General features: G+C 40.0%; 1 protein-coding gene across 2 annotated transcripts in view; it reads left to right on the forward strand.

The window, feature by feature from the left end:
- Nucleotides 1-26,705, forward strand: part of thada (THADA armadillo repeat containing) — a 137,503-nt gene that overhangs the window by 10,426 nt on the left and 100,372 nt on the right. For both annotated transcript variants that reach the window (XM_051959561.1, XM_051959562.1), the window contains exons 18-26: nt 36-171; nt 287-423; nt 1,429-1,575; nt 2,042-2,202; nt 13,420-13,529; nt 19,799-19,931; nt 23,169-23,291; nt 23,487-23,609; nt 23,843-23,934. In XM_051959561.1, coding sequence (XP_051815521.1) covers nt 36-171; nt 287-423; nt 1,429-1,575; nt 2,042-2,202; nt 13,420-13,529; nt 19,799-19,931; nt 23,169-23,291; nt 23,487-23,609; nt 23,843-23,934 — 1,162 coding nt within the window. The remainder of the gene's footprint in view (nt 1-35; nt 172-286; nt 424-1,428; nt 1,576-2,041; nt 2,203-13,419; nt 13,530-19,798; nt 19,932-23,168; nt 23,292-23,486; nt 23,610-23,842; nt 23,935-26,705) is intronic.

Raw genomic sequence — 26,705 nt, forward strand, 5'->3', positions numbered from 1 at the left:
TATACCATGTATTAAGCTATTGTTTCTGTCCTCAGTGGTTCGGTTCCTGCTGTGCTGTCTGCAGTCGGAGGTTTCGAGGGCTGAGTCGTCTCTCTTGCAGGCAGCTGCTTCCTGTCCTCTCTACGGCAGAGCTCACTGCATCACTGCTGTCCTACAGCATCTAAACACTGAGTGAGCACAAGAATCACAACAACAAATGTAGTAGTGGAAGTTTTGAGTACAACAACATACTGTATTTTCATGCTCCGACCCTGCCTCGAGGTCACACGTATTTGTGTGTTTTTAGGAGTTTGGTTGACACTGAGCAGTGGAGATGTCTGGTGTCAGAGCTGATCACTGTGTGCTACAGGATGTCTGATGTGGTTTCCCCTGTAGTCCAGAGCTCCTCCCCAGAAGGACTCATTCCCATGGATACAGACTCAGGTAAACTCTGTCCCTTTCTCATTGCCATCTGTATTGCAAGCATAGACTGTATATATAGTGGACGTAGCATCTGGCTCCAGAATTGAAGCCCACCTGGAAGTGTCAAAAACTTGCAATATCACGCCGTCTGCTAGGGTAGGCTCCAAAAAGCTTTTGCTCCATAGACCCCAATTCATTTTTGGAAAAAAAAAATTTTATAGACTGATTTTCTACAGCTCAGGATTTTTTTCCCGTTAGTTTTCATGGTCAAAATGAGAGATCAGGTGGCCGATCTTAAAATAAATCAATACTGAATTTTAAATAAATCGTTAAAGTTGGCAGAGCCAGGGGGCGTGGCTATACTTGATAGACAGCAACAGAAGCCTCTGCGGTAAAATGTGGGCGGGATAAGAGAGTTCTCAGCCAATCCTGCCCCTAGCTGCTCTCCGGTCCAGTCTGTTTGATGACGCTTTTTACGTCACTGGCTCCAAAAAATCCAAAACGGCGACCAGGAAGTAGCAAAATCCGGGCTTCATTTTCTTGGCGTTGAAACCAACGGGTGACGTCACGGTTAGTTTATGCCTGATTGCAAGTATAGTACACAGACAGGTGACAAATTATTTCTTTTTTTTTGGGCCACATCTTGCCATCACAACAGCTTTAGTGCTCCTTGTTATTGATTCTCCTAGTCTCTGGAACTTCACTGGAATGATAAATATCATTCTCCTAAAAGATATCCCCTCATTTGGTGTTTTAATGATGGGAGAGAGAGCTGTGGAACAATCTCCCAGGAGTATCCTGTTGTGTTGACATCTGGTGGCTGTAAAAGTCAAAGTTTGAGCTGATGATTCACATCTTCAAACCATTCAGAAACTATGGGTTCTATGGATGGAGAAATTGTCTCCTCCTTAATTTATCCTCACTCTGTATATGATCACCATGTAAGCAGAAAAGGTGGAAATTACAATTCAGTAAAAGTAACTGGAAAAAAAATTACTGAAAATCTGACATGTTTGTTGTGTACAGAGACCTCAGCTGGTCTGCAGAGGATCCTGCAGGAGATTCAGCCCAGAGACACCAATGATTTCTTCACCAGTGCAAGAGAGCTGGACACACACCGAGAAGACGATCACACACAGACCCAAACCACACACACACCCTCCCTCAACACAGGTGAACTACTGATCACTATATTGCACTGACTGCATTTAACCTCAGTTTTTAAAACTCCCGTCCATCACTGCAGTACTGGTGATATCCTGATGGGGGCAGTGTTTTACCTTACTGTGCAGTATGTTTACATGATGCACATCGTGTCTCTTGATTCATTTCTTAAATGATTACCTAAACAACTGCCACTTCAGTGCAATAAGTAAAACCAAATGGCCCAGTTTAATGCGTGTGTGGTTGCCTATGTGTAACTAATGTGATTAAACAACAAAAGCAGGCAGATTGAGACTTGCATGCTTCGTATGGTTTCAACTGAATACAAAGCATTAGCTTGGCACAGTACATACTCAAACTAATAAATCTTTTGGTTTAAATTAATATCTAATAACCCAAAGAGTCATCAAACTTTTCCCCTGTAATGTTTTAAAATGTGTGCGTGTGTCACTGTGCGTGTGTGTCCTGGCTGCAGGCGGTGAGGGCTACAGGGTGACAGCCCAGATGGTGCTGGTATGCTGCTGGCGGAGCATGAAGGAAGTGGCCATGCTGCTTGGACAGCTGTGTCAGAGTCTGCCTCTGCACTACACCAATGACAATGGACACACACACACCGGGCTCATCACAGAAGAACAGGTGAGACCCCCACATGCTAAACACACAAACGCATACTTCAGTCACACTCTCTTTCTGCTGTTACCTTGTACAAAGCAGCATCTCGTCCGCTTAGAAACAACAATGACTTTCAGTTTGAAAGTCGCAGAGAAACGGTCACTTTCATTGCTCTTATCTAACTTTGTTTTGGAACTGGTATAAGTTCCCCAGACTATTAAAATGCAGTATGTAGATATTCACAGGTTATGGCTTAGAGGCAGTTTTAAAATGGTTCAAAACTGAGATTATTAGCCATTCACTCGAAGTAATCATCTAATATTTGTCATGGCTGTTGATACAGTCAGTTAAGCGATAAATGCAAAACATATTCATTATTTTATTGTCAATAGAATTGCGTGTGCATGAGCCCGAAATTTGTGACCGCATAGAACGTCTGCATTACAAACACACCAAAGGCACGTGTGGCAGGAAAACAAATGGTGCTTAAAATAAATGCTTGTTTTAAGGAGAGACTGCAAGTAAATTTTCTGTCTTTGGAGGTGGAGGTGCTTTGATCTGTACACGCTTCCCATCAGTGGTCTACAAATACAGTCAGAAGTTTTAAATGCTCCCACCCCCACCCCCTGTCCATGCTCTGTCCTTGGCACACCTTTTAATAGGCAGAATATATTATGAGTGGAACCTTATGCTCATCCTTTATCTGCACTCAAATCCATGTCAGTGTGAAAACCATGAACTGGCCTTGATTCTGTTGGTTTTGCTCTTTTGATCAAATTTGTTGAAAACCAAGAAAATGTCCTTATCAACCATTCTCCTGAAGAGCAAAACTATAGATTGAACACTGAGTGTAGTCTTAGCCAAAAAGAAAACAATGATTCCCTATTCAAACAATTATGTGAAACTATATATATGTGTATTAGGTTTCTTCAGAGTTCTACGTCAAGGCTTTAGCTAAGACCTGAGTATTTTCTAATCTTTGCCTACTAGACTGACTCCAGAGGGACAAATAGATCATATTTTGCCTAGAAATGATTGATCCACATTAACAGATTCTTCAACACTCAACATTAGATCGTAAACAGTTCTATTTGCTCTTCATTCTGTCACAGCAGGCCACTGACTTTTTAGTGCCACAGGGATCCCTGGCCTCATGATCATTCAGATTTTGAGTGCAATGGAAAGCAGTGATATGGGGAAGCGGTACATTTCCATTTATATGGATGAACCCGTAACAAAGTCTTAATCTGTTTTCCCTGGTAAACCACTAGGAAGAGCTAAAATCTAAAATAGTTTTAGCTCTGCACCCTTCAGTGCATTTTTTTTGTATGATAATTCCTTCCTACCTCTGACAGAGCTCTTCAAACATCTGCTGCCACGACTCAGCTCTGTCTTGTCACTATTCTTACTACTTTGAAGTCACATTTTGGAAATGGGACTTTTAACAAAGCTAGCCAAGCTGAAACAGCTGAGCTGTGGTACTGTACAGGACTGCAGAGAACAGAGGCCAGCCACCCCTTCCGGAATTGACAATTTCATACAGTGACTCTGTCTAAAAATACCACTGCCTAGCCCTAATGTGGACACTAATACTTTCTCAGCTGGGGTCAGAAAGGCTATTTACATCATCATACACATACTTTAAATCTTAATGTGACTTTTTTGCACTGTATGTGTGTATACATGCTGCAGCAGAGAAAGATGCAAATGTGTCTGTGTGTGTTTGTGACCCCACGCTGGGAGGCTCCTCAATTAGCATCCGCCCTCGTTAGCGCCGCGCTTTCATTTGAGGCCCGACCCTGCTGGTTTAACAGCCGCGACGCCCCTCCCTTTCCACTGCATTCTTTCCAAATCACTTCCACCACCAGCAGGAAAACACTGAGCACTGCAAACAACACACACAGACAAACTCACACTGGAATGGTTGTCTGAGTGGTTCAGCATGTGAACGTCCATAATAAAAAGGGTACCAGACATAGGCAGTGTTTGTCTGTGTAGGGGGTAAGGGGGTGTGTGCGGGTGTTTGTGTTTGCCTGTTGACCGTGTATTTACACCAAGAGAGAAAGCAGGAAGGATCCAATTATACTATGTGCTGAATGGGTGGTTTTTCTGAGTTTTTGTAATGGAGAGCCCCAGTTCTTTTTTTTTTTTTCTATCCAGGTTCGATATTTGCAACACCTTGAGCAGTAAAGTTAGATTCTTTCATAGATTTATTATAGGTCATCTGGAAATATGACAATCTGATGTGCTTTGCTTTTCAGTGTGCTTACCTCATAGGTTTGGAATTAATTTCCAGATAATATTGCAAAAGCCTTAAAACATGGTTAGATTCTCAAAAATATAGCTGAAGGCCCAAGTCACATTAAAAGCATAACTTGACATATGTTGGGGATACACTCCACTCTGGAAGTATTGAAACAGTGAATCCAATTCCTTTATTTTTGCTGTAGACTGAAAACATTTGGGTTTGACATCAAAGAATAAATAAATATAAATGAGAAGAGATCAATATTTCAGCTCTTATTTCCAGGTATTTACATCTGGATCTGATACACAACTTAGAAGATAGGATTATTTGTAACGAGTCACTAAATTTCTAAGTGAGCAAAAGTATTGGAACAAATGGAATTAAAATGAATAAGACTTAATATTTAGTTGAAGATCCATTGCTTGCAATAACTGCATCAAGCCTATGATCCACTGACATCACCAAACTTTTGCTTTCTTCTTTCATTTTTCCAGGCTTTCACTGCAGCCTCTTTCAGTTATTGTTTGTTTTGGGGGGGGTACTCCCTTCAGTCTCCTCTTTAGCAGGTAAAATGCAGCTCTATAGGGTTGAAGTCTGGAGATTGACTTGGCCAGTCTAAAATCTTCCACTTCTTGCCTCTGATTAACTCCTTTGTTGTTTAGGCCAGTGGTTCTCAACTCTGTTCCTCAGGACCCCATGTCCTGCATGTTTTAGATGCTTCCCTGCTCTAACACACCTGACTCAAATGATCAGCTCGTCATCAGGCTTCTGCAGAGGCTTGATAACGAGCTGATCATTTGAATCAGGTGTGTTAGAGCAGGGAAGCATCTAAAACATGCAGGACATGGGGTCCTGAGGAACAGAGTTGAGAACCACTGGTTTAGGCAGGGTGTTTTTGGTCATTATGTTGCTCCACGATGAAAGAGCTCCCAATCAGTTTGGTTGAATCTTTCTTTAAACTGGCAGACAAAATGTTTCTGTAGGCTTCTGAGTTAATTTTGCTGCTGCCACCATGTGTTACGTAATCAGTGAAGATTAATAATTTTTGAGGCTCATTTTGTACTTTTTGGTAAATTCCAGCCTGACTTATCTATTCTTCTTGCTAATGATTGGTTTGCTGCATCTTTTGTAGTCTTTGTACTTGTGTTCATGAAGTCTTCTGTGAACAGTAGGTTGTGATAGCTTCACTCCTGCCCTCTGGAGATTCTTGCTGATGTCACCAACTGTTGTTTTAGGGTCTTTCTTTACAGCTTACATTATGTTTCTGTCCTCAATTGCTGCTATTTTCCTTGGTCTACCCGTTCGACATCTGTTACTTAGTCCACCATTGGTTTCTCCCTTCTTCAGGACATTCCACATGGTTGTACTAACTATGGCCAATGTTTGGGCTGATTGATTTTCCGTCTTCTGTCAGCCTCATAATTGCTTGTTTTTCACCCAAAGACAACTCTCTGGTTTTCATGTTGGTTACACCTCTAACTATAGATGTACGTAGACATTGAGCACTACTTATTGTTTGAATAATCAATGTAATAGGAAACACCAGGGCAACAAAACCCACCTGTCAGTCACATGTTCCAATACTTTCGTTCACATGAAAAATGAGTGGGTTCAAACAAAAGGTGCTACCTTCTAAGTTACACATCAGATCCAGATGTAAATACCTGGAAAGAAAAGCTGAAATGTTGATCTCTTGTCTCATATTCATTGTTTGATGGGAAACCCAAATGTTTTCAGTCTACAGCAAAAATAAAGGAATTGGCCTCACTGTTCCAATACTTTTGGAGGGGAATGTATGCGGCCAGAAGCTGGACAAGAAGATTAACACCACTTTCATGTCTGTAAATGAAAAGATACAATCTGCAGTCACTTAACTACACTGGCGTAGTTCTCTTGATAAGAGAATTTGTAGCTCCTGCTAGACTGATTTTTGTGAAGCTAAATTAACCATCTGTAGTTTCACTCTTACTATTTCATTTTGTTCTATCATCCTCCAAAAATGTTGAAAAATTTCTTTTCCAGATAATTCTGATAGATAATTTAGGACGTATCATTCAAAGAATAGCACCTGACACTGAAAAGTACTTTCCAGTGCCTTTGCTGCTGATGTCGTATGTCTTTTTTTATTGCGCTGAACAATCTGTCAAAGTACTTAAGAACAACTTTGACCAGATTTTGCGTAGGATTAGTTTGGCACATTACAATTGAATAATTTTTCAGTTTTATGGTCGATTTAAGTTTTCCAACAGTTCCTCAGTTTTCCTTCTGAAGCAGATGGACACTATCAGGCTGTGTTAAGCAGCCAGGGTTATTACTGTCACGACTGAAACTGACTCGATGATGATGTCACAACCACAGTGTCCTAAAGAGATAATTGTTGGTGATATCATGGATACCATGTTGCCTGTGGTAACTATGGCAATGGGCCTTATTACATAACCAGTTATTCAACAAACTCGTGCTGAGGACAGGAGTGACAAAAGGAAAATCTGAAGTCCTGCCCTCTCTTTTTTTTACCGCATCCCTTTTTCATTTCCTTTTGCTTGTCATCAGTTCCACACTTGGTGTGTATGCATGCAAGACTAGTGGGTTTGTTAGCGTTAACGGTCAGCGGGGTGATTCCAATGGTGTTTGGAAAGCTGGGTCTGGCTAAGTCTATGTGGGCACAGTCATTCTGCCCTACCGCAGCGATGACATGCATGGGCAAACACGTGTGTAGTGCTTATGTGTACAAAACACATCTTCCAAAATGTGCAGGAGCTCCACACCTCCTGGAGTCCTCAGTAGTATCCTATGTGACATCCTTGTTGGCCTGGCTGGTAGCACTGCAGATGTTTTTGTCATGGAGTGGAACCATGGTAACAGGAACAGTTAGAGAGCGCCACTGATGGTAATGGTTTCTTCATTTTTTCATTTGATTTTTTTTTTCCTGTCATAAAGTTATTTTTTTTTCAACCTTTTCAGCCTTCACAAGTTTTTTTTTTTTTTTTTTTTTTTTAGATTATCCATTTACAAGACCCACTAACATAGCATGATGCCACCACTACCGTGCTTTACTGTGGATACTGTGAGCCACTTGATCTACAGTGTCTGGTTCTGACTTAACATTGTAGTTGGACTTCAGTGCAACTCATCAGATCAAATTATTAGTTATTTTCCTGACATGCAGTGTGAATTGTGAGTCCTCTTTCTAAATTCTCTCCGATCAGTTCAGTCTGCCACAGGTGAACGCCAGTCAAGTTGTCAAACAGGATGTGGCTGACCACAATTTTAAGCTACAGTCAAGGCTCTAATTTTTAAATTAATTTGCCAATACTTTGTAAATTTAAGTACTTCTAATACATTTGCACAAATGTCGAAAAAGATTGTTCTCATTTTGTGATTGTGTAAATTGTTCTAGACTGACAGGGATAAAAATGTAAATTTTTACTTTGTAAAATTACACACTAAAGTGTGCAGTAGGTTAAGGCGTCTGAATACTGTTTGGTGTGTGTGTGTGTGTGTGTGTGTGTGTGTGTGTGTGTGTGTGTGTGTGTGTGTGTGTGTGTGTGTGTGTGTGTGTGTGTGTGTGTGTGTGTGTGTGTGTGTGTGTGTGTGTGTGTGTGTACGTGTGTGTGTGTACGTGTGTGTGTGTGTACGTGTGTGTGTGTGTGTGTGTGAGAGACAGACCACCGAAGTAGTCGGTCAGCTGGAGTTTGACAGCTCTGGTGTTTATTTGGCATAGCTCGGCCTGGATCGGTTGGAGCCCTGGTTACACAGAGGAGACAGACCATTTGTTTGGCCTGCTCTGCAGCTCAGAGGGAAACACACCCACATCCCTTCATACACACACAGCTATTAACACAATAGGAATGCTTTGTCTGGCATCCCCATATTTGCTTTCTAGTGCACAATATTTACTTTGCACCATTTTGTTTGAGAGTCCAAATTCTAAAAATACGCTTTATGCCCTCTAACGTTCCCCTAAAGTATCTTCAATGTGGAATAAAAGATATTCATAGCATGTGCCTTTTTAAAAACTCTTTATCTGTCAAATGTGGTGCAGTGTCCTAAAGCTTATTTTACTGCTCACTACCGAATTAACTCTCTAGAGTATTTTTGCAGCTTTTCGTGACTGAGTGAAATACAGAATTACTTTCAATGCAGCTAAAGACTTCTTCAATAAGTAACTAAGCAGCGAGTAGCTGATGATTCCAGGCACTACCTTAGCGACTGAAAAAGTTATCTCTGTGAATTTTCTAGCTCTGCCGAGATCTGGAGAATTGATTTTGGACAAATGTTAAAAATCAGGAACAGGTCTATCATTGTTGTTTAGTGATCATATGATCTCGTCTCTGTAAAAAGAATAAAAATGACAGCTATCGTACAGATGAAGAAAATCCTAAATTTGTATTTGCCTTTTTTAAAATTCAAATCAATGTTTGTTACATGAAGAGTAAGATGCAAAGGTGGCAAGATACTAAAGGGAAAAAATGTTAAAAAGAAAAAAACTGCCGACAATTGATATCAAAAGGACACAGTTGTGGAATTATTCATAGGAATGACTGTGCGTAAAACATGCTATGTTAAGTATGGAGGCTATGCATGGATGTGTGACGACAGTATGAAAGCCAAGCAGTACTAAATAACAAAGAAAGAATACTGATAATACCCAGCAGTGGTATGAGGCTCAAAGGACTACAGAGCACATTCCCTTCAGTCCAGGCCCCGTGTAGCAGAGAACCCAGAGGAAAGACTGTAAAGATGCCCAGTACATACACTGATGAGCTGCAGCTTTAAAGCCACTGACAGGTGGATAAAAAACATTGATCATCTTGTTACTATACAATGTTCTGCTGGGAAACTTTGGGTATTGGCATTCATATGGATATTATTGTGACACACACCTCCCGCCTAAACATTGTTTCAGACCAAGCACACCCTCCATCATGAAAACTGCCCTCCCCAACACCAGCAACCTCCCACAGCAGAATAAGCTCTGGCATACCACCAAATCTCCTCAAGAACTGCTCAAGAAACAATGCCAAAAAACCCTAAAATGTTGCCTGGACTCCAAACTCCACAGATCACAATCTAATCCACGATACGTGCCGGACCAAGTCTGATTTATGGAGGCCTCTCCCCAAAACTCACAGGATCCAAAAACAGTGTATAGCGATGGAAGATGAGACCGCATTGAGCTTTTTCTCAGAAAGTTTTCTTTTAAAAAAACTTCCTGATGGCAACTTGGATAGAAGCGTGGTTGTGTGCAAATTGTGCAACAGAGTTTTTTTTTCGCTGCACCACTTCAAGCCGACGGTATCGCCTCAGTGTGAAACATGTTGCTGCTAGCACCAAAGCTGATGTTAGATATGACAGTCCTGATACAGGCAAACGGCGTAGCCAGCCTATAATAGACCACTTTTGAAGACATTGAAAGTGCTTGAGCTTGCAAAAAGTATTAAAATGTTGACTATAGTAGCTACAATTACACTTGGAGTTTGCAGTAATCTGTGAATGTAGTAGACAAATGAAAAATGCACAAATAAATATAAATGAAACATAAATATTTTTGTTGTTTACGTTCATGTACATTTCATCAAATCAGTTGTCAATCAAAATTTGTTTGATTTGAAAGACTTTGCTTATTGTGTCAAATATTGCTATTTGACAAAAATGTGATTAATTACAAAGCCTGTAAATAATGATATTTTTCATTTAATTTCAATGAGACTAATGCTGTAATTCAGTTTAGCAGACTGAAGCGTCCATGTTTACGCTTCACTGCTGATCCTTGTAGACTTTGTGGTTTAGGTTCAACTGACGTAAGCCTCGTGTCAATATTTCTCAGCCACAACTTGTACGTTTTGCAACGTCTGACCCAGAGTTTCAACTGTTGTGTCAATGATTTTACACATCCATGCCGTTCTTATTGTGCACCAATCACGCTGCTGATTATATTTCGTGAAGATAACCTGTTTTGAACCAAAATGAATAATAATCTGAAGTGGGAATATATATCATCCATTTCAACCTCATACTGAACAGCAGAGTTAAACCAGAGCAGGTGAGACATTTGTTATTGTGTTGTAACAATGAAGCAATAAAAAAATCCACATTATTGCTTAATAGCTTTTTAATGCATTTGCCATGAGAAGCCATAACTTTGCAATCTGTCTTTTAGTTTGCAGCAGCAACAACAAACATGATGAGAGTGTTGTCTAACCCTGAGCTGTCGGGGGAGGCATTGTCTATTTGGGTCACTGTCACGGCCCTGGGCCACACATGTAATTAAACTTGGGAAACTTCTCTCTCTGCACATGGAAGTTTTTTCTGGGAAACGGGCACATTTGCAAACAGGAAGTTGTCGTCTAAATAAAGTGCACCCCATCCCCTCCCCCGCCCCGTGCAGGAAGCTTGCTCTGCCCTTTTAAACAGTTACACAGACGGGAACCTTTGAGAGGGTAGCTTTAAATAGGCGAAGCCGCTGCCCGGCTCGGCCCAGCTCAGCACCGCAGCGGTCTGAGCCCCGGCAGCCACGGGCCATCTAACAGTGACTGTCGCTGCCATTTTTACCATGGTGAGGTCAGGCCTGTCCTGGGAGTCCACTTTGGCCACCAATGTGATAAGTCATTGGGCTTGGTACTGCTGCGGTTTAGTCAGTCCATACTTTGGTGTTTAAGTTAGTCCACTTTAGGTCTGCAGGGTCAGTTGAGTTTATTTACCAGTCGTGTGGCCTAAAATGGGCTGTCTAAGCCCTACGTCTTTGTTGCTCTTGTTCTATTTGTAGTGTTTTTGTTTTGCATATTTTTCATTCATTCATTCATTCATCAGATTCTCCTGCTGCTTTGCCTTTTCAAAGTTTCTTCATGCATCGTTGTTGCTTCATTCAGTGACATCAGGGCTCGTAACAGGAGTGACTGGCGTATTTCTGGTTCATCTGCGGGTCTGCGTCTGTGTTAGTTTAGATGTTGTGTCTAACCCTACATCCCCTAAGGGACTGTTGGGATTTTTTCCCCTCTTTTCACACACAGTTGCTTTTTTTGTGTCGGGGCCTTGCCACCCCTCCCTGTGCCCTCCATGCCACCCCTGACTAAGTCGGGGCCTGGCTGCCTCTGTGGTGGTGGTGATACCGCAGCCTTAATGACAGGGCACTGGAGCTCTGCGTCCGCCTCGCCCTGCCGCCTCACCTGCAGCACACTCACCAGTTTACACACTGCCACAGAAACAGTGCTCAGTTGTGTGTGTATGTGTATAGTTAAAATAATGTTGCTAACACTATTACTAACTGGATGGTTTTACTGACAGTGGCCATTATGCGGATGTCTCAGCATCCTTATTTGAACACACTTGTCACGCTACTGACATGCCGCTCTCACGCTTGACATGCTCACTGCTTACTGGTTGAACACTAAGTGGTGTCTCTAAAACAAGAGCAGAGCCAGTGCTGCAGCTTTGCTCTGCTTGCCAAATAGACAAAAGGTTAAAGTAGGTTTAGGTAATGCAGTGAATCACCATATTTTGTAAACCCTGCTGTTTTTGCTTTAGTTGGAGTTTTTATGAGATGGTGAATAATTTTCAGTTTAAGCACAAAGCTGGTTGGAGAAGTTGCTCATTTTGCCACCATGTTCCAGCATTTGATGGTACTAGAGTCAGGAAAATTATGTCATTTGCAAGGGTGGAGCTGGGTGGGAGGGTAATGTTTTGACATCGCATTGAGTTTATTGCCTGCATTTAGATGTAATTGCTTGACTTTACTAAATGATTCATGCACTAACACAAAGTACAACGTCTGATGTGGAGAGCAACTCAGAATGTGATTTTATTTTGTTGTTTTTGTTGTACCACTGGAAGACTTCTCACCAAAACTGTAGGTCAGGGCATGTGAGGGCATTTGCGTCCTCAAAGTTGGATGATTTGTGAAGGTTTGCTTGAGAGGATTTGCACAGATAGCGTGGGGAAAAAAAAAACTCGCAGTGAGTGGACAGGTGACGGCAGAGGAAGATGCAAATCCTTTTAAATGCTCATACTAATGTACTCAGGTTTCAGGGATGATAAATCTGAGGTAGCCCTGTTAGTTATAAGTTAGCTAACATCCTTAATGGGTTTTCTCTATCTATTTTTTTATGATTCTAACTTTGGTTTTGCACATTTTTTTTTGTGTTAAGTGCAGTGTTTGTCTTCCCCCTCTTTCAAAAGTTACACAATAGTTCTGTAACATTAACTGGCAAATCTGTTTCTCTATCTTAGCTAATAATATGAACAATAATTGTATTTTTGATTAATAGTAATACACTTTCCAGATTGATAATTATCTGATTAACTTCTTACCTCAGCTGATTGTGTCACCAGTTTGATTCTGACCGTCTACATTTGTCATCTCCTCCATATTAGGCTTTTGACTGTTGAATAGAGAAAACAAATCATTAGAAGACATCGCCTTGGGAAGTTGGGAAGGACTTTGTATAGATTAAATTAAAAAAATAGAACAGATTAGCAAGTATTGAATTTACAAAAGATGGTAATTTGTCCTTATTGAAAATAATATGGCTGCCTTATTTATTAGGTATCTGCGAAGCCATTGATGCCAAAACTCTGTTTGTCACACTGCAGTCTTTACCTCTACTTGGAAACCATTAATGTGAATAACAAATACTAAGAAGTTAAAAGATCTTGTGTTCAATCAAAATTAGTTACATTTCTCTGGTGACATACATAAAGAAAATGTAATTCCTGACTTCAGCATCTCTTAGCATGTGCAGGAAGTTTCACTGGTTGCTTTCCTCCAGCAGAGACAACAGGTAGGAAGGTTTTGAGTGGCATGTCACTAAGTACGCGTAATTATTTTGATTGATGTTGTCATTTTTACTCTTTGCAACAGGGTGCAGTCATTTCTGCGAGAGGGTAAAGCAGGAGGTTTGCAAGTCAGAAGAAAACCTCATGCAAAGTTACAGTGTAGAATGCATTAGTGCTCTTGTTGGGTTGCTGATTCCCTCTGTGTGTGTCTGTTGCAGGTGGAGGGGGTAGGCCTGTACTTCCGTCAGCAGCTCCTGCAGTCCCGTCATCGTGGCGCCTTTGAACTGGCTTATGTGGGCTTTGTACGCCTCACCGACATGCTGTGCAGGTGTGTGTTCACATTCAGGGCAAAAGAGTTGAAAGATAACACTGCTTAACAGCCGTGGGTATTAGCCTCTATAATGACACTGAGTGTCCGTGTGCCTTGTAATTAGCAAGTAGGCAAGTCCTGTCAGTATCATTCCTCAGATATAATGTACCGTAATTACATCAAGACTGGATAATTGGATTTCATCATCATCTGGTGCCCTCTGGATGGCCAACTGTGATGCGTAAGTGTGAAAGAACTGCCTGCTGATGACAGTAAAAGACAATGTGTTGACTCACAATGCAATAAACCAATGACAATGTTCAACTAATTTGATTCAGTGATGTATTGTCCTCAAATTCTAATATAGTACCTAATTAAAGGAACATTGTGAGTGAGATGAGAAGGTTGATATCAGTGCCATGTCTCTGATAATTACAGAGTCAGGGTATTGTTAACAAGTTCAGCCTAACTTGGCGACTCGGGGCAGGGCGGACAGCTGGCCTAGTTCTGTCCCAAATGAAACAGCACACCCTACAAACTAAAGCTCCCCAGGTCACACATATTGTCTTCTTTGTTCTATCTAGACACAATCATAAATGTAATTTATAAATAGATCTGTTTCTTGAAGAACTGCAGGTTATCCATTTGTAAAGCACTGCTTAGCAGTAGCAGTAGCTGTAGTGTGGGTTTCCAGATACATCACTGACCACAGATTTTGGTCTGATAATAGTTCTGTTGCCATAGAATTATGAAATGACTCTGAAATCAACTTTTTAAATCATTCAAATGTGCAGAAAATGTAAATTCGACTTGTTTCCATAACCTACATTGGAGCAAATGAACAAGCTGCATAGTATCGTCACATGCTAGGCTAACGTACTCCTCTTACATGTGGCTGTATTAAACAGAAGAAGAAGCTGGAAACAAAACCACATGTATGCCAACCACTGAAATTACTTGAACAAGAAAATGAAGTAAAATTTTGACCATCTACAAGAGAAAAAAAAGACAAATCTTCAGGAGTTGGTTTTAATAGGGAAAGGTGTAATTGGTCTTAAATGTCAGCTGGTATCATTTTGATGCTGTATGGACAACAAAACTCGTGGAAACAACTAATCAGCTTTGAGAGTTAAATGTTTGCCATATCAGAACCTGTTTGAAGAACGTGTTTCCGTCTCACATTCTGCACATTTTGCCACTTTTTAGGTCTGTATGATAAATCTGCCGCTATTGCCAACAGCCTGTTAACTTACCTTAGCATTTGAACATTGGTACCAGAGGAAATGGTTAGCCTGGGTCCCTCCAAAAGGGACACAATCTGGCCATGTAGCCCACAGCCTGTGAGGCCGAACTAATTCTCACTAATCTCAGCAAGACGACACATTACCATATTTCTCAGAATTTTAAGTTTTCCTTTCGTTTCGTCTCGCTGTATTTTCGAAGATATAGAATTTGTTAATTTTAGGACACCAGCCTAATTATCATAGAAAATGCTATTTTTTTGTTTGCTGATTTTTCATTTTTTATTTAATGCAGCAGTCATTTTCCAGGTGATCTCTCATTCAAATGTCCTTTTGAGTGTTGTAGGTCAGAAAAAAATCAACATAAGATTTAGAAATTTGTTGCCGTGGCATGTCCCTAAATATATATATTAGTGCAATTGAATCGCAGCTCAACTGATTGGGTCTCTGTGGGAGTGTGCTGCTAGGGACACTATTAAACTTGGCTTGAGTGTCATGTGACTCCATACTCCTCATCACTTCTGCTATTCATAGAAAAAATCCCTCCGTTATCCTCCTGGAGGGAAGAAAGGAAAACAGTCTTAATTCTGCACGACATGAAAGAATTTCTCACTTTCTTGTTCCTCCCTGTTTTCCTCGATGGTGGGTTGTGGAAAACATCTTTAGCCCTGCGGCAGGTGACGGACCACAAAACCGTTGCAGCGGTATCAACTTTGAACCCCCCCCAATGCTGAGCAGTTAAAACAAAACTCACTTGTTTTGTTCTTGTCCAGAAACCAGCCGCTCTGTGTGTTGTGTAACGAGGGCGACATTCTCGTGGTTGAGTGTAGGAGTTCTGGGAGTGTGTGTGTTCTGCTCCCGGTGTGTGGGGATGCGAGTGTGTATTTTGAGGAGGGGAAGAGCAGTGTGTGGTTGGTATGCAGGCCGTGTGCTGGGTTATGGGGTGTTGATTGCGGGGTGCTTAACCACAGCCTTTTGATGCTCTGCCTCGGGATCTGGCTTTGGTGTGTTCCACTGTGTTTGCACTCTCTCGCTGTGTCTCTTTGTCTCTCTCTTCATTCTTCCCAAGTTTCTTCCATTCTTTCCATTTCTCCCGACTTTCCCTGTTTTTTGTGTCTCTCTCACTGAATGTGATGTTTATAGCAGTGGTTTCCAGTCTTTCTGTCTGATATGCCCCCATGGTCCTGTCAAATGAACTCAGTAACCCCTTCATCATCGCCACCCATCACGCTGCACAGACTGCATAATGTTTCACTATTAATGGTATTAAAGTAGATATTTTCACTGCTTTTACGTGTAGTTGCACCATGGATGACGAGGGGGATTTGGTTTACTTTGCATTCTTATTGCTAGCATTTTGTGTGGCAGGACATGCACATTTATTACTTCTTGGGATTTAGATAGTTGTGTTTTACTTTTAACTATTTCAACCATATACCTTATTTGTGCCTTTTTCCTTCCACTTATTCATTATTTTGTCCAACTATAATAGCTCTTTACTCAGTGTTTTCATTCATTTCTCGTTACTGCTTCACACATCTATTATTTTTATTTCACTTTTTCAGCCCTTCATCCTTTCTTTTAGCAAACTGCTTTAACCATTTACTCATTACCTTTAACATTTTAACCTCTAAAAAGTTTAACATTTATTACTTCCAATTTCCTCTTTACCAGTTCTTTATTATTAGTAGCTGTTCACCATTATTTTAGCTCATTATATTTCATCATTTATCCATTAATTTTAATTTATTTCTCACTTTTCACTATTTAAAAAAAAAAGGGTAACACTTTATAATAAGTGCACACTATAAAGCATTAGCAAATCATTAATAAAGTATTTGTAAATGATCAACTCACTATTAATTAAACATTTACAAAGCATTCTTTGACATTAGTTAAGCATTTATAAGTACATAAGTAGATGCCTTACTAAATATGTATAGGCACATATCTAGTCTCTTTATAAACATTAGTTAAGGGTTTTTTAATCCTTAATAAATTATTTCAAATGCATTCATAATTGATGATAAACTATTTATAAGCGCAGAATAACATATGTTGTTCGGTAAAGTATTTCAAGAGAGCTTATCTAAAGTGATGGTGAAATTTCCATTGTAACTCATTTGTAGACGGATATCATATTGTCATTAACCATAACAAACAGTAAAATATTTATTTTAATATCATACTCTATAAATGCCTAACAACCTTAAAATAGTAGTTTTACAGCATCTGCTAATCATTTGTAAAGTATTTCAAGTGCGCTTTTCTAAAGTGATGGCATATTATACATTCTAACTTATTTATTAATGTAAATGATCCAGAATTACATGCATGGGAATGGAATTTAAGGGAAAATGTAAGAACGAACACACACAACAGAGGTAGAAACAAATACTTGTTAATATGAAACATTGATTATTATTATTTAAAATACATACAAAATAAAATATTTCACAAAACTGGTAACCAACTGGCCATGTTTTGAAGTAGGTGGCTGCCTGATTCTGGGATTCCGCCAGTGCATTTCAATGGGAAACAAGTGCATTCCTCCTCCTGCGAACGGTAAAAGTTGCAGGAGGAGGAATCCGCTCGTTTCCCATTGAACTACATTGGCAGAATCCCAGAATCAGGCAGCAACCTACTTCTGGTGTGTGTGTGCCCTTGAAGTGCGCAAAGTGCTTTACAGTAAAACAAATATACCGTTTTCAAATATTGCAAGATAACACTAGATAATTGCTTAACTAATGTCAAAGAATGCTTTGTAAATGTTTAATTAATAGTGAGTTGATCATTTACAAATACTTTATTAATGATTTACTAATGCTTTATAGTGTGCACTTATTATAAAGTGAAGGGTGCACACGTTTTAGCTAACATTTACTCACTACTTTAGATCTGCATTATAAATTTCTTTTTTAAAATTATTATTAGCTATTGCTATTATTCATCAGTCTCAGTATTTTATTCATTATTTTAACTTACTGTTTCAGTTTTTTACCAATTGCATTTAGCCATTTCATCCATTATTCATGACTTTTATCTAACAATTTTAACATCTATAACTACTTTTACGTGCCTATTTTGTAATGTATTTTTTCGCTTTATACTATTTTAACTTTTCATTCACTAGTTTTAACTATCCTTTACCTGTTTACCAAACATGATAGCTCTGTGTCAACTGGTTACTTTATGCATTTTTAACAAATCATGCTATCCTTTACTTAATAATTTTGACATCTTCATTCATATTTGAGCAATGCTGTTTTAACCTCATAACTGTTATTAGAGCCAAATGTTTGAGTCATTTACTCATTACTTTTAGCTGTTTTTATCATCATCCATTAATTTTTTGCTAACCACTGTATTGGATACATTTTACCAATTCAACCATTTATTCATTAATTGTTGCTGCTTGTATCGTTATTTTAGCTAAATATTTTAACATTTATTTTTGACTTCTGGGTTCGTTTTGATTATTTACCTTTAGCTATCTGTTCGAGCTTTTTAACTTGGCTAAATATTTTAAAGATTTCCTCATTGCTTATATCCATTTCAACCATTGTCCATTTCTTTTAGCAAGATATTGACATTTATTTATCATAACCATATATATTATGAAATATTATTTTACTTCTACTAGGAGGATCTGTTTTCACAACCATTTCTTTGTCTATCTGTCAGCAGGACTACACAGAAACCTACTAAGATCATTTGCAGAAAACTCAATGGAAATATGAAGCAGAAGCACAAGAAAAACCTGTGAAATTTTGGTGTTCAAGTTTTAGTAAAGTGTCTAAATTGCAACAGGTGGCGTTCTGGTGTCATCACTGACAGCAGTACACCACACAATAATCTTTCCAGATACTACCGGGCAATTGCAAATTGAATATGCGTCCCACTGAGTGAGTATATGAAATTACGGTGTGTACTTTGCTGCATGTGTTTCAGTGGAGATGTGTGTGTCCTTGCAGTGTATGTGATAGAGTACAGCAGCACTGCGCCCTCATCTTTCTCCCACATTGGGTTGTTCGTCTCCTCAGCTTCACTGGCTCTTGCTAAGCAGCTGCTTCTTACAGAAGAGGGAAAGAGCGGTTTTCTTGTGGGTGTGCGTCTGCCGGAGCTGCTTCAGATCATGTTCTTAGCATTTATTTTTAAACGTGCAGCACCAGATGCTACAGAGAGCGGTGTAAATGTGTCAAAGACTTTGAGCATGCACTTCCTTTATGACATCAACCCATCCTAAAAAGATGCATGTTAAGCTATGGATCAGCATGCGATAACATTTTTGACTGAATGAATGTGACGTGATGCATTTTTGGTTACTGTATTTTACTGGATGTAAAGATGTGAGACCTGCACACACACACACACACACACACACACACACACACACACACACACACACACACACACACACACACACACACACACACCTGATGATATTTTTCATTTTGCTGGAATAGAAGGTATCTTTTGACCCACTGGTTCAGAGCACTTAAAAGCTAACCAAGTACATTGAGTTATGGTTCATAATTCTTCAGACACCTTTGAACTGTCGTTTTGTGGAAACATTTTATGGAAACCTACTGTGATCGCCATCTGTGTGTCAAAGTAGATTTAAACGAATATTAAAAATTATTTGCAGCCACTGTGTGATTGAGGTTTGATGTTATTGGACTGTTTTGTGTTGGGGGAAACAGACTGGATTTGTTGTGTGAGATATGTCACGCAGCATCTTGAAAGCATATATGCAGCAGCTAATGAGTGTACTACTGTAAATTGTGTATAATGGTGCACAAAATATTCCTTTTTTAGCTGCTAACTCAACCCTATAATAAGTGTTGATGAGTCAACACACGTGATTCTATTGTGATTCATCTCGTATAACTTTTTTTTTTTTTAGTCTCTTTGATGTACCTGTGGGATTGGTTTGCAAATTTACGATTCTATAATTACTCATTCAAAACAGGAAACTCAAAAGATTTAGACCCCTGTTATTTATGATCACATTGGTTTGTGTTTGTATGTTTGTGTGTGTTTAAGGAGTGGCAGTCAGGCCCTGCAGCAGCTTCCTGCCCGCTGGCTGTCTGAGGTTCTTGCAGAGGTCAAATCCAGTGACCCGTCATCTAAGCTGTGTGCCACACGACGCAGCGCTGGAATACCTTTTTACATCCAGGTGTGTAAGCACAATTTTCAAGAATGAACATAATAAATGGGTTAAAAAGTGTCCAACGGGTGCTTGGAGTGTTTCAGTTTTGATGGTAGTCACGCTGTTGATTTCAAGTCTTTGCAAGAGCCTATTGTTTAAATTTAAAACACTTCAGAGCCCAGAAGATGAAGACTCTTGTCAGTAAACAGCACTTTAATCTGATTTAGTTTCTTCAGCATGTGCGGTGGAGTGCTGGTCACACTGGTTCACCAATCTTTCGTGAATATAACACTCTCTGAACCCAGTGACCCTTTCTTTGTTGTTTTTCAACAGTTTTTTTTTTTTTTTTTTTTTTTACTTCATTTGTAGCTGTAGATGTTCGACTTCTTTTACCCGATGCAAGATTTTCATTTAATGGGGTGTAACTGTAATTTTCAGAATTTTTGGAAATGAAAGTTGCAGCAGAAACCCTGAAGCTGGGAAATGAGGATCATTTGCGAACATACTAATTCCTAGCTATGACATGGCGTCATTTTACGATTTGGTCAAAATTAGGGTTATGATATGGAATGTTTTGTGTGGACATTGAGGGTTATGGTTAGTGAATGGATGCTGGAAAGTTCTCAGAGGTTTTGTGATGGATACCCTGCGTGTGTGTGTTTGTGTTCCTGTTTACTCCCTAAAGTAGTGCAATCAGCAGTTCTTGGCATGCCAGTGGAGCACTCATGCTGGAAGAACACTGAGTTTCTTAATCCATCTGTCTTTTCTTTTTCTTATTGACAAGCATACGCTGTCACACATACACTCACACACGCTGACATAATACATAGACACACATTGTCCTCTGGTTGCCCTTCTTAATAGTCACACTTCTAACGATGTGTTGTAATCTCTGACAGGACTGCTTCAGTCTGTTGTTGAGCCACAGCTCGCCCCCTCCTCTTCCTCTCAATACTGATATTGAAACTAAACATATGTTTTATCATGGCAGTAGTTTTGAAGTAGGGTTGCTCTTTTTTGTGGTTTTGGGTGCAAGGCTTCCCACTGACATCACAAACTCTTTTCTGTTTTTAGGTGTTTGTATGCCAGGCATGTGTACTGTGTAAAAACGGACAGCTGAATTTAACTAAATTTGATTCTTCATTTTGGTTTTGAAATTCCCGAATTTGATGTTGATGAAACTGGCTCTCAAGGCTTTGATGTCCTGATCCAAGTTTTTTTTTTTTTTTTTTTTTTTACAGGACTTTATGGGAATTATCTCCATGCTAAAATGCTGTGACCATCCCTGTTATGTTGTAAAGTGAGAGACGAGGGGACAAGTAGCAAGACAGAACAGAGTATGATCAAAACAATGATAGGTAACTAAAGTGGAGGATAAAAGGAGATGGAGAGACAGAGAAGAGATAATAATGAAAGAAGCAGAGGAAGTCTGGAGAGAAGCAGAAGTCCACACCTTGGCAGAGCTTTGGGCTGCATTCCTTCACACACAGAGAGAAAGAGTCATATCCGGGAATGCTGGCTCCTCCACTCGCCTCATGCTGGTCTGGACTGGTTCACAGGAACCAGGCTTGGCCTCTTCTTCCTCTTGCCTTCCTCCCAGAGTTCATAAGAGCCACACTGTGCCTCCTCCTTCCTTTCCTACCTCTATCTTCCATCTACCCATCCCTTCCTCCAAGGCCTCGCTCGTAACCATAACCCTTAACGACACAGCTGCCTCACATCAGCTCCCAGGTCTTATTTCTCATGCAGCATCCCAGTGCTGTCAGCTCCCACTCCTGGTGCACATAAATGATGTCATTCAGTCAACCTTTCAGTTTAGACAAACTTATGTATGTCAAACCTGTGCCTTTTTGTGAATAAAATCCCACTGTAACAAATAGCAAGTCAGAAGCAACTTATTTAGTTTAAATAGGTTGGCTGATATAAATACTAATCAATCAATGAACTCTCAGTAGTTCTAACACAGGAGCGAATGCATCTGTTTCCTTCCAAAACATAAGGTACAGTACCAGTCAAAAATTTGGATAAACCTACATTTATTTAAGGGATTTTCTTTACTTTTACTGCTTTCTCCACTGTATGACAATAATGAAGGCATCGTGAACCGGAAACAGGAAAATGCGTTTCAACAAAACAAGGTATTTTCCGTATTTCAGACTTTAGCTATCTTTTGCTTCACTAAAAGCTTTGTTCACTCTTCATTCCTTTAGCCAGCTTCATGAGGTCTGACAGGCTTTAAAGACGTTCCCACAAATGCTGAGCACTTGTTGGCTGCCTTTCCTTCACTCTGTGGCCCAGCTCATCACAAACTATCCCAGTTCAGTTCAGGCTGGGTGATTGTGGAGCTCAGGTCATCTGATGCGGCGCCCCATCACTCTTCTTCTTGGTCAAACTGCCCGAAAAGAGCCCGGAGGTGTGTTTTAGCTCATTGCCCTGTTGAAAAATGGTCCCAAAAAGCTCAAACCAGATGGAATGGCGTGTTGCTGCAGAATGCTGTGGCAGCCATTCTGGTGGAGTGTTGCCTTGAGGTCTAAATAAATCACCAACAGTGTCACCTGAACAGTCTCCTCTGAATAGCTGATGTTGAGATGTGTCTGCTACTTGAACTCTGGCAAGCAATGGTAATCTGAAGGGGCAGTTAATTTGGGATTCCTGAGGCTGGAAACTCTAATGAAGCTCCTCTGCAGCAGAGGGAACATTTGGTCTTATTTCCTGTCTCGATCCACTTTCACCACAGGGTTTGATTGTTTTTTAAGACTTTCAGAGCTGTTGAATTTCTCAGATTGACTGACCTGCATGTCTTACAATAATAATGGATTGTTTTTTTGCTTTACCTAGTTGAACAGTTCTTCCATATTATGGATTGCTATACTAGCTGAATAGGAATATTTGTCAACACTTAATCTGCACAGCAAACAGTCTAAAAAGGCTAGGAAGGCGTAGAATTCCCTCAAGTGGCTTTTGATACCTGGTAACTAAAAATGATTCCAAGTGACGGCCTTGTGGACCTGACTGAAAATTTGCCAATTGTGTGCAAAGCTGTGATTAAATAAACATTGGAGACTTTGAGGAACCTAAAACACAGCTGGTTTAGATAGATGTTGATCAACAAATTTCAAACCTTCCTATGCTCCTACTTTAAAGGTGAAAACAACAAAACGAGACATTTCTGAAGAAAAAGAATCAGCATTAATGGGGTGCAGGTGGTGTTGTGTACATCCTTGTAATATCCTGCGTACTGCATGTATGTTTTGGCTTCCTCAGGCTCTGCTGTCCTCTGAGCCCAAGTCGTCCAGCTGCAGTCTGTTGAAGATGACCATGAGAGAGCTGATTGCTCTTTCCATGCCCTCTGCTGACAGGAACACCGACAGCTCCACTGTGCCTCAGGTTTGACCACCTTGTAGCTTCATGAAGGAATCATACTTCTAGTCAGGTCTTGTGCCATCACAAGGGATGCTGGTTGGCCTGATTTTTCTCTCTTAATATACTTTATGGCTCTTACAATTCGTCTTGCGCTGCAACAGAGCAGAGGGTATTTTTTGGATCGTCTCTACTAAAAGTTGCTTCTTGTCCTCACCACAGGTCCATGCTCTGAACATCCTCAGGGCACTGTACAGGGACACTCGTCTGGGGGAAAACATCATTCCCTTTGTCTCAGATGGAATGCAGGCTGCTGTTCTCGGCTTCACCTCTCCTGTGTGGGCAGTGAGTCTCATGTTTTCTACCTCATTTTAAATAAACGTAACATTACAGCATCCATGAAGTGAACATTTATTGCAAACTTGAATGACTAAACCGGCCTTTGTGGCAGAATGTCACTGCAAAACTGAGTCATGCTGAACAGTCAGTGCCTTTTAATTCCTCATCCTGTGATGTTGGTATTTGCTCTCTGCCCTCTATCCACTTTGTTTCTCTCTCTTTCTTTTTTTGTTTCCCAGGTGAGGAACTCCTCCACTCTTCTGTTCAGCACTCTGATCACAAGGATTTTTGGAGTGAAGAAAGGGAAGGACGAACACTCAAAAAAGAACAGGTCTGCTGCTTGTCCCTCTTCTTGTAGTTCTCTACTCATTTCAGGTTTCTACTCCTGTGCAGTCATGCAAACAAGGTTCAAAAGGATATAATTACCACTGAAGTCTTCAACAACAATAGGATGTGGCCCTAATTATTATTATCCTAACATAGAATGAAATAAAGCTTTCTTTTGCTTCAACATTAAGCCAATTTACAGTAAAGAAAATAATTCTGAATAAACATATGAGGTGATTAAAAGTAAAAGAAACGGATCTGTACAAACATTAGTTACTTCAGACCACCGGGGGGCGCTGTTGTAACACTGCCTTAGGAGAAACGCAGTCTTTCATGGTTCACAGACCTGACTGATTATTGTTGCCTGCTAAGATACAGCTTTTGACTGATCCTGTATCAGCAATGAGGAAATGGCACTGGAGGCACAGAAAAAACGGGCATTTCACTTGAAGTAGTAGTATATACACACAGTATTATTTTTTGGTCATTAATATTATATTTAAAGAACTTCTGCCTACCTCGAGGGCTTTATTATGGATATTTAAGTGAACAATACAGCTACATTTGCCACAAATATATTCCATAAAAGATGCAATAACAAATAGAAAGGTGGAACATCTGCATGTCTGATCTTTACAGGTCTGTTAATGCTAAAGTCTGCAGTATAAAATGCTCTGTTGTGTATATACTTCCTATGTTCAGCATGCAAAAAACATCTGAAACAATATCTAGACCAGAAACCACAAGGCAATGAAAATATCTAAGGAAACCTAAGGTGATGTTGTATTTCTGAAACTTTAAATGATCATTTCAGAGGCAAAACCTTGAATAAGAGGCTCACAGTTAATCATGTTTTGTTGATACAGTAAATCCAGAGCTTAAGACTGATGTAGACTGACATTTAGACAAACAGTCACAGGCAGCAACAACACAGGTGATGATATTCGAGAAGCTGCCAGTTAGGGGTGGGTCAAATGTTTATATGTTGATCTACAACCATCACACACCCAGAATGAGGTTGAGTTGTGCAGATGATGAATCTGTTTAGAGGCTTAACCGTCTTTGTTTTAGTTGGAACGTTATCAGCTTTGCTGTCAAAGATTGTTTGAAAGATTGTGGATTGTTTTTGAGGTTTAAGCAAGAGTCTTAAATTCTAACGGTTTCCTGATGCCCTGTCAAACAAACATCCAATGTTTGGAAGCCTTGATAATTAAAGTGGTACCACATATATCCACATATATGTTATGTGTTGTATCCAGTTCAAAGTTGGGACAGGCATATGTTTGAGTGTCGTTGGGCAAAAATTTCAAATTAACCTAGTGGTCTGAGAGGAAACAAGACTTCTTCATGTCTTCTGGCCTCCATTTTCAGGCTTTAAAAAATCTAATTGTGACAGGAGACCTTTGCCACTCGCAAATCTTTTCAGCCAATGCAGGTGACTGTATAAAGAGTACCAAAGTTAGCTGTCAGAGTAGGACATGGCAGCTCAGTGAGTTAAACAGCGTTCTTTTACAAACGATTGTTGACTTAAAACATATATACTGCCTGGAAAAAAAGAAAAGTTTACCTAAGCAAATAGGCAAGAGCCTTCCATTGGATAATCACTGCAGTGATGTATACATTTCAACTTATTTAACCCTAGTTGATACAGTGATGAACTTCTCATTTCTTAAACCGTGTTGGAAGACATATCCTGTGGTCATGGAAAGGATGTTAATCTGTTTCAGAAGGGTCAAATTACTGGCCTCCATCAAGCAAAGCGAACAACTTAGGAGATTTCTGAAACTCTTAAAATCAGGTTAACATCATCCAATGCATTATTAAAACCTGGAAGGATAGTGATGAGCCATCATCTTCGAGGAGGAAATGTGGTCAGCCATGTGGTCTGAGTCCAGATTTACCCTGTTCCAAAGTGATGAGCACATCAGGGTAAGAAGAGAGGCAGATGAAGTGATGCTGCCATCATGGCAAGTGCCTACGAGCCTGTGGGGGTTAGAGTTATGATCTGGGGTTGGTCAGGATCAGCAACGTTATGTTCCCAAAGAATGAGGTCAGCTGACTACCTGAATATACCGAATGACCAGGTCTTTCCATCAATGGAGTTTTTCTTCCCTGATGGCATAGACATATTCCAAGATGCCAATGCCAGGATTCATTTGGCTCACACTGTGAATGAGTGGTTCAGGGAGCATGAGACATTGTTTTCACACATGGATTGGCCTCCACAGAGTCCAAACCTCAGGCCCATTGAGAATCTTTGGGATGTGCAGGAGAAGACTTTGCACAGCGGTCCAACTCTCATCATCAGTATAAGATGTTAGTGAAAAATGAATGCATCTCAGGACAGAAATAAATGCTGTGACATTACAGAAGCTTATCAAAAGGATGCCACAGTGAATGAGGACCATACTGAAAGCGAAAGGCAGTCCAACAAAATATTATAGTGTGCGACTTTTCTTTTGGCTTGACAGTATACATACAGTATTTGTGCATATACCCATGCTTATCTGGTGCAGTTTAGCACTTGAGATGCTGTAACAGATTTAACACGATTCTAGAATCACAAACATATATGCCATATATACTCATATCACACAATGAGATGTCTTTTTGTACTTCTCCAATTGCACAAAATGTCTGTCTTTGTGGCCAGACACATAAGAATGGTTTAGATGATTGATAGCTTCCCCTCTGCTGTTGAAATTGATACGGTAATCCATCTAATATTCAGAACACATTGAAGCAAACATAATAACAATGTGTATGTACCATTTG

Source organism: Acanthochromis polyacanthus, chromosome 15 (assembly GCF_021347895.1).
Source record: "Acanthochromis polyacanthus isolate Apoly-LR-REF ecotype Palm Island chromosome 15, KAUST_Apoly_ChrSc, whole genome shotgun sequence".
Taxonomy (NCBI): Eukaryota; Metazoa; Chordata; class Actinopteri; family Pomacentridae; genus Acanthochromis; species Acanthochromis polyacanthus.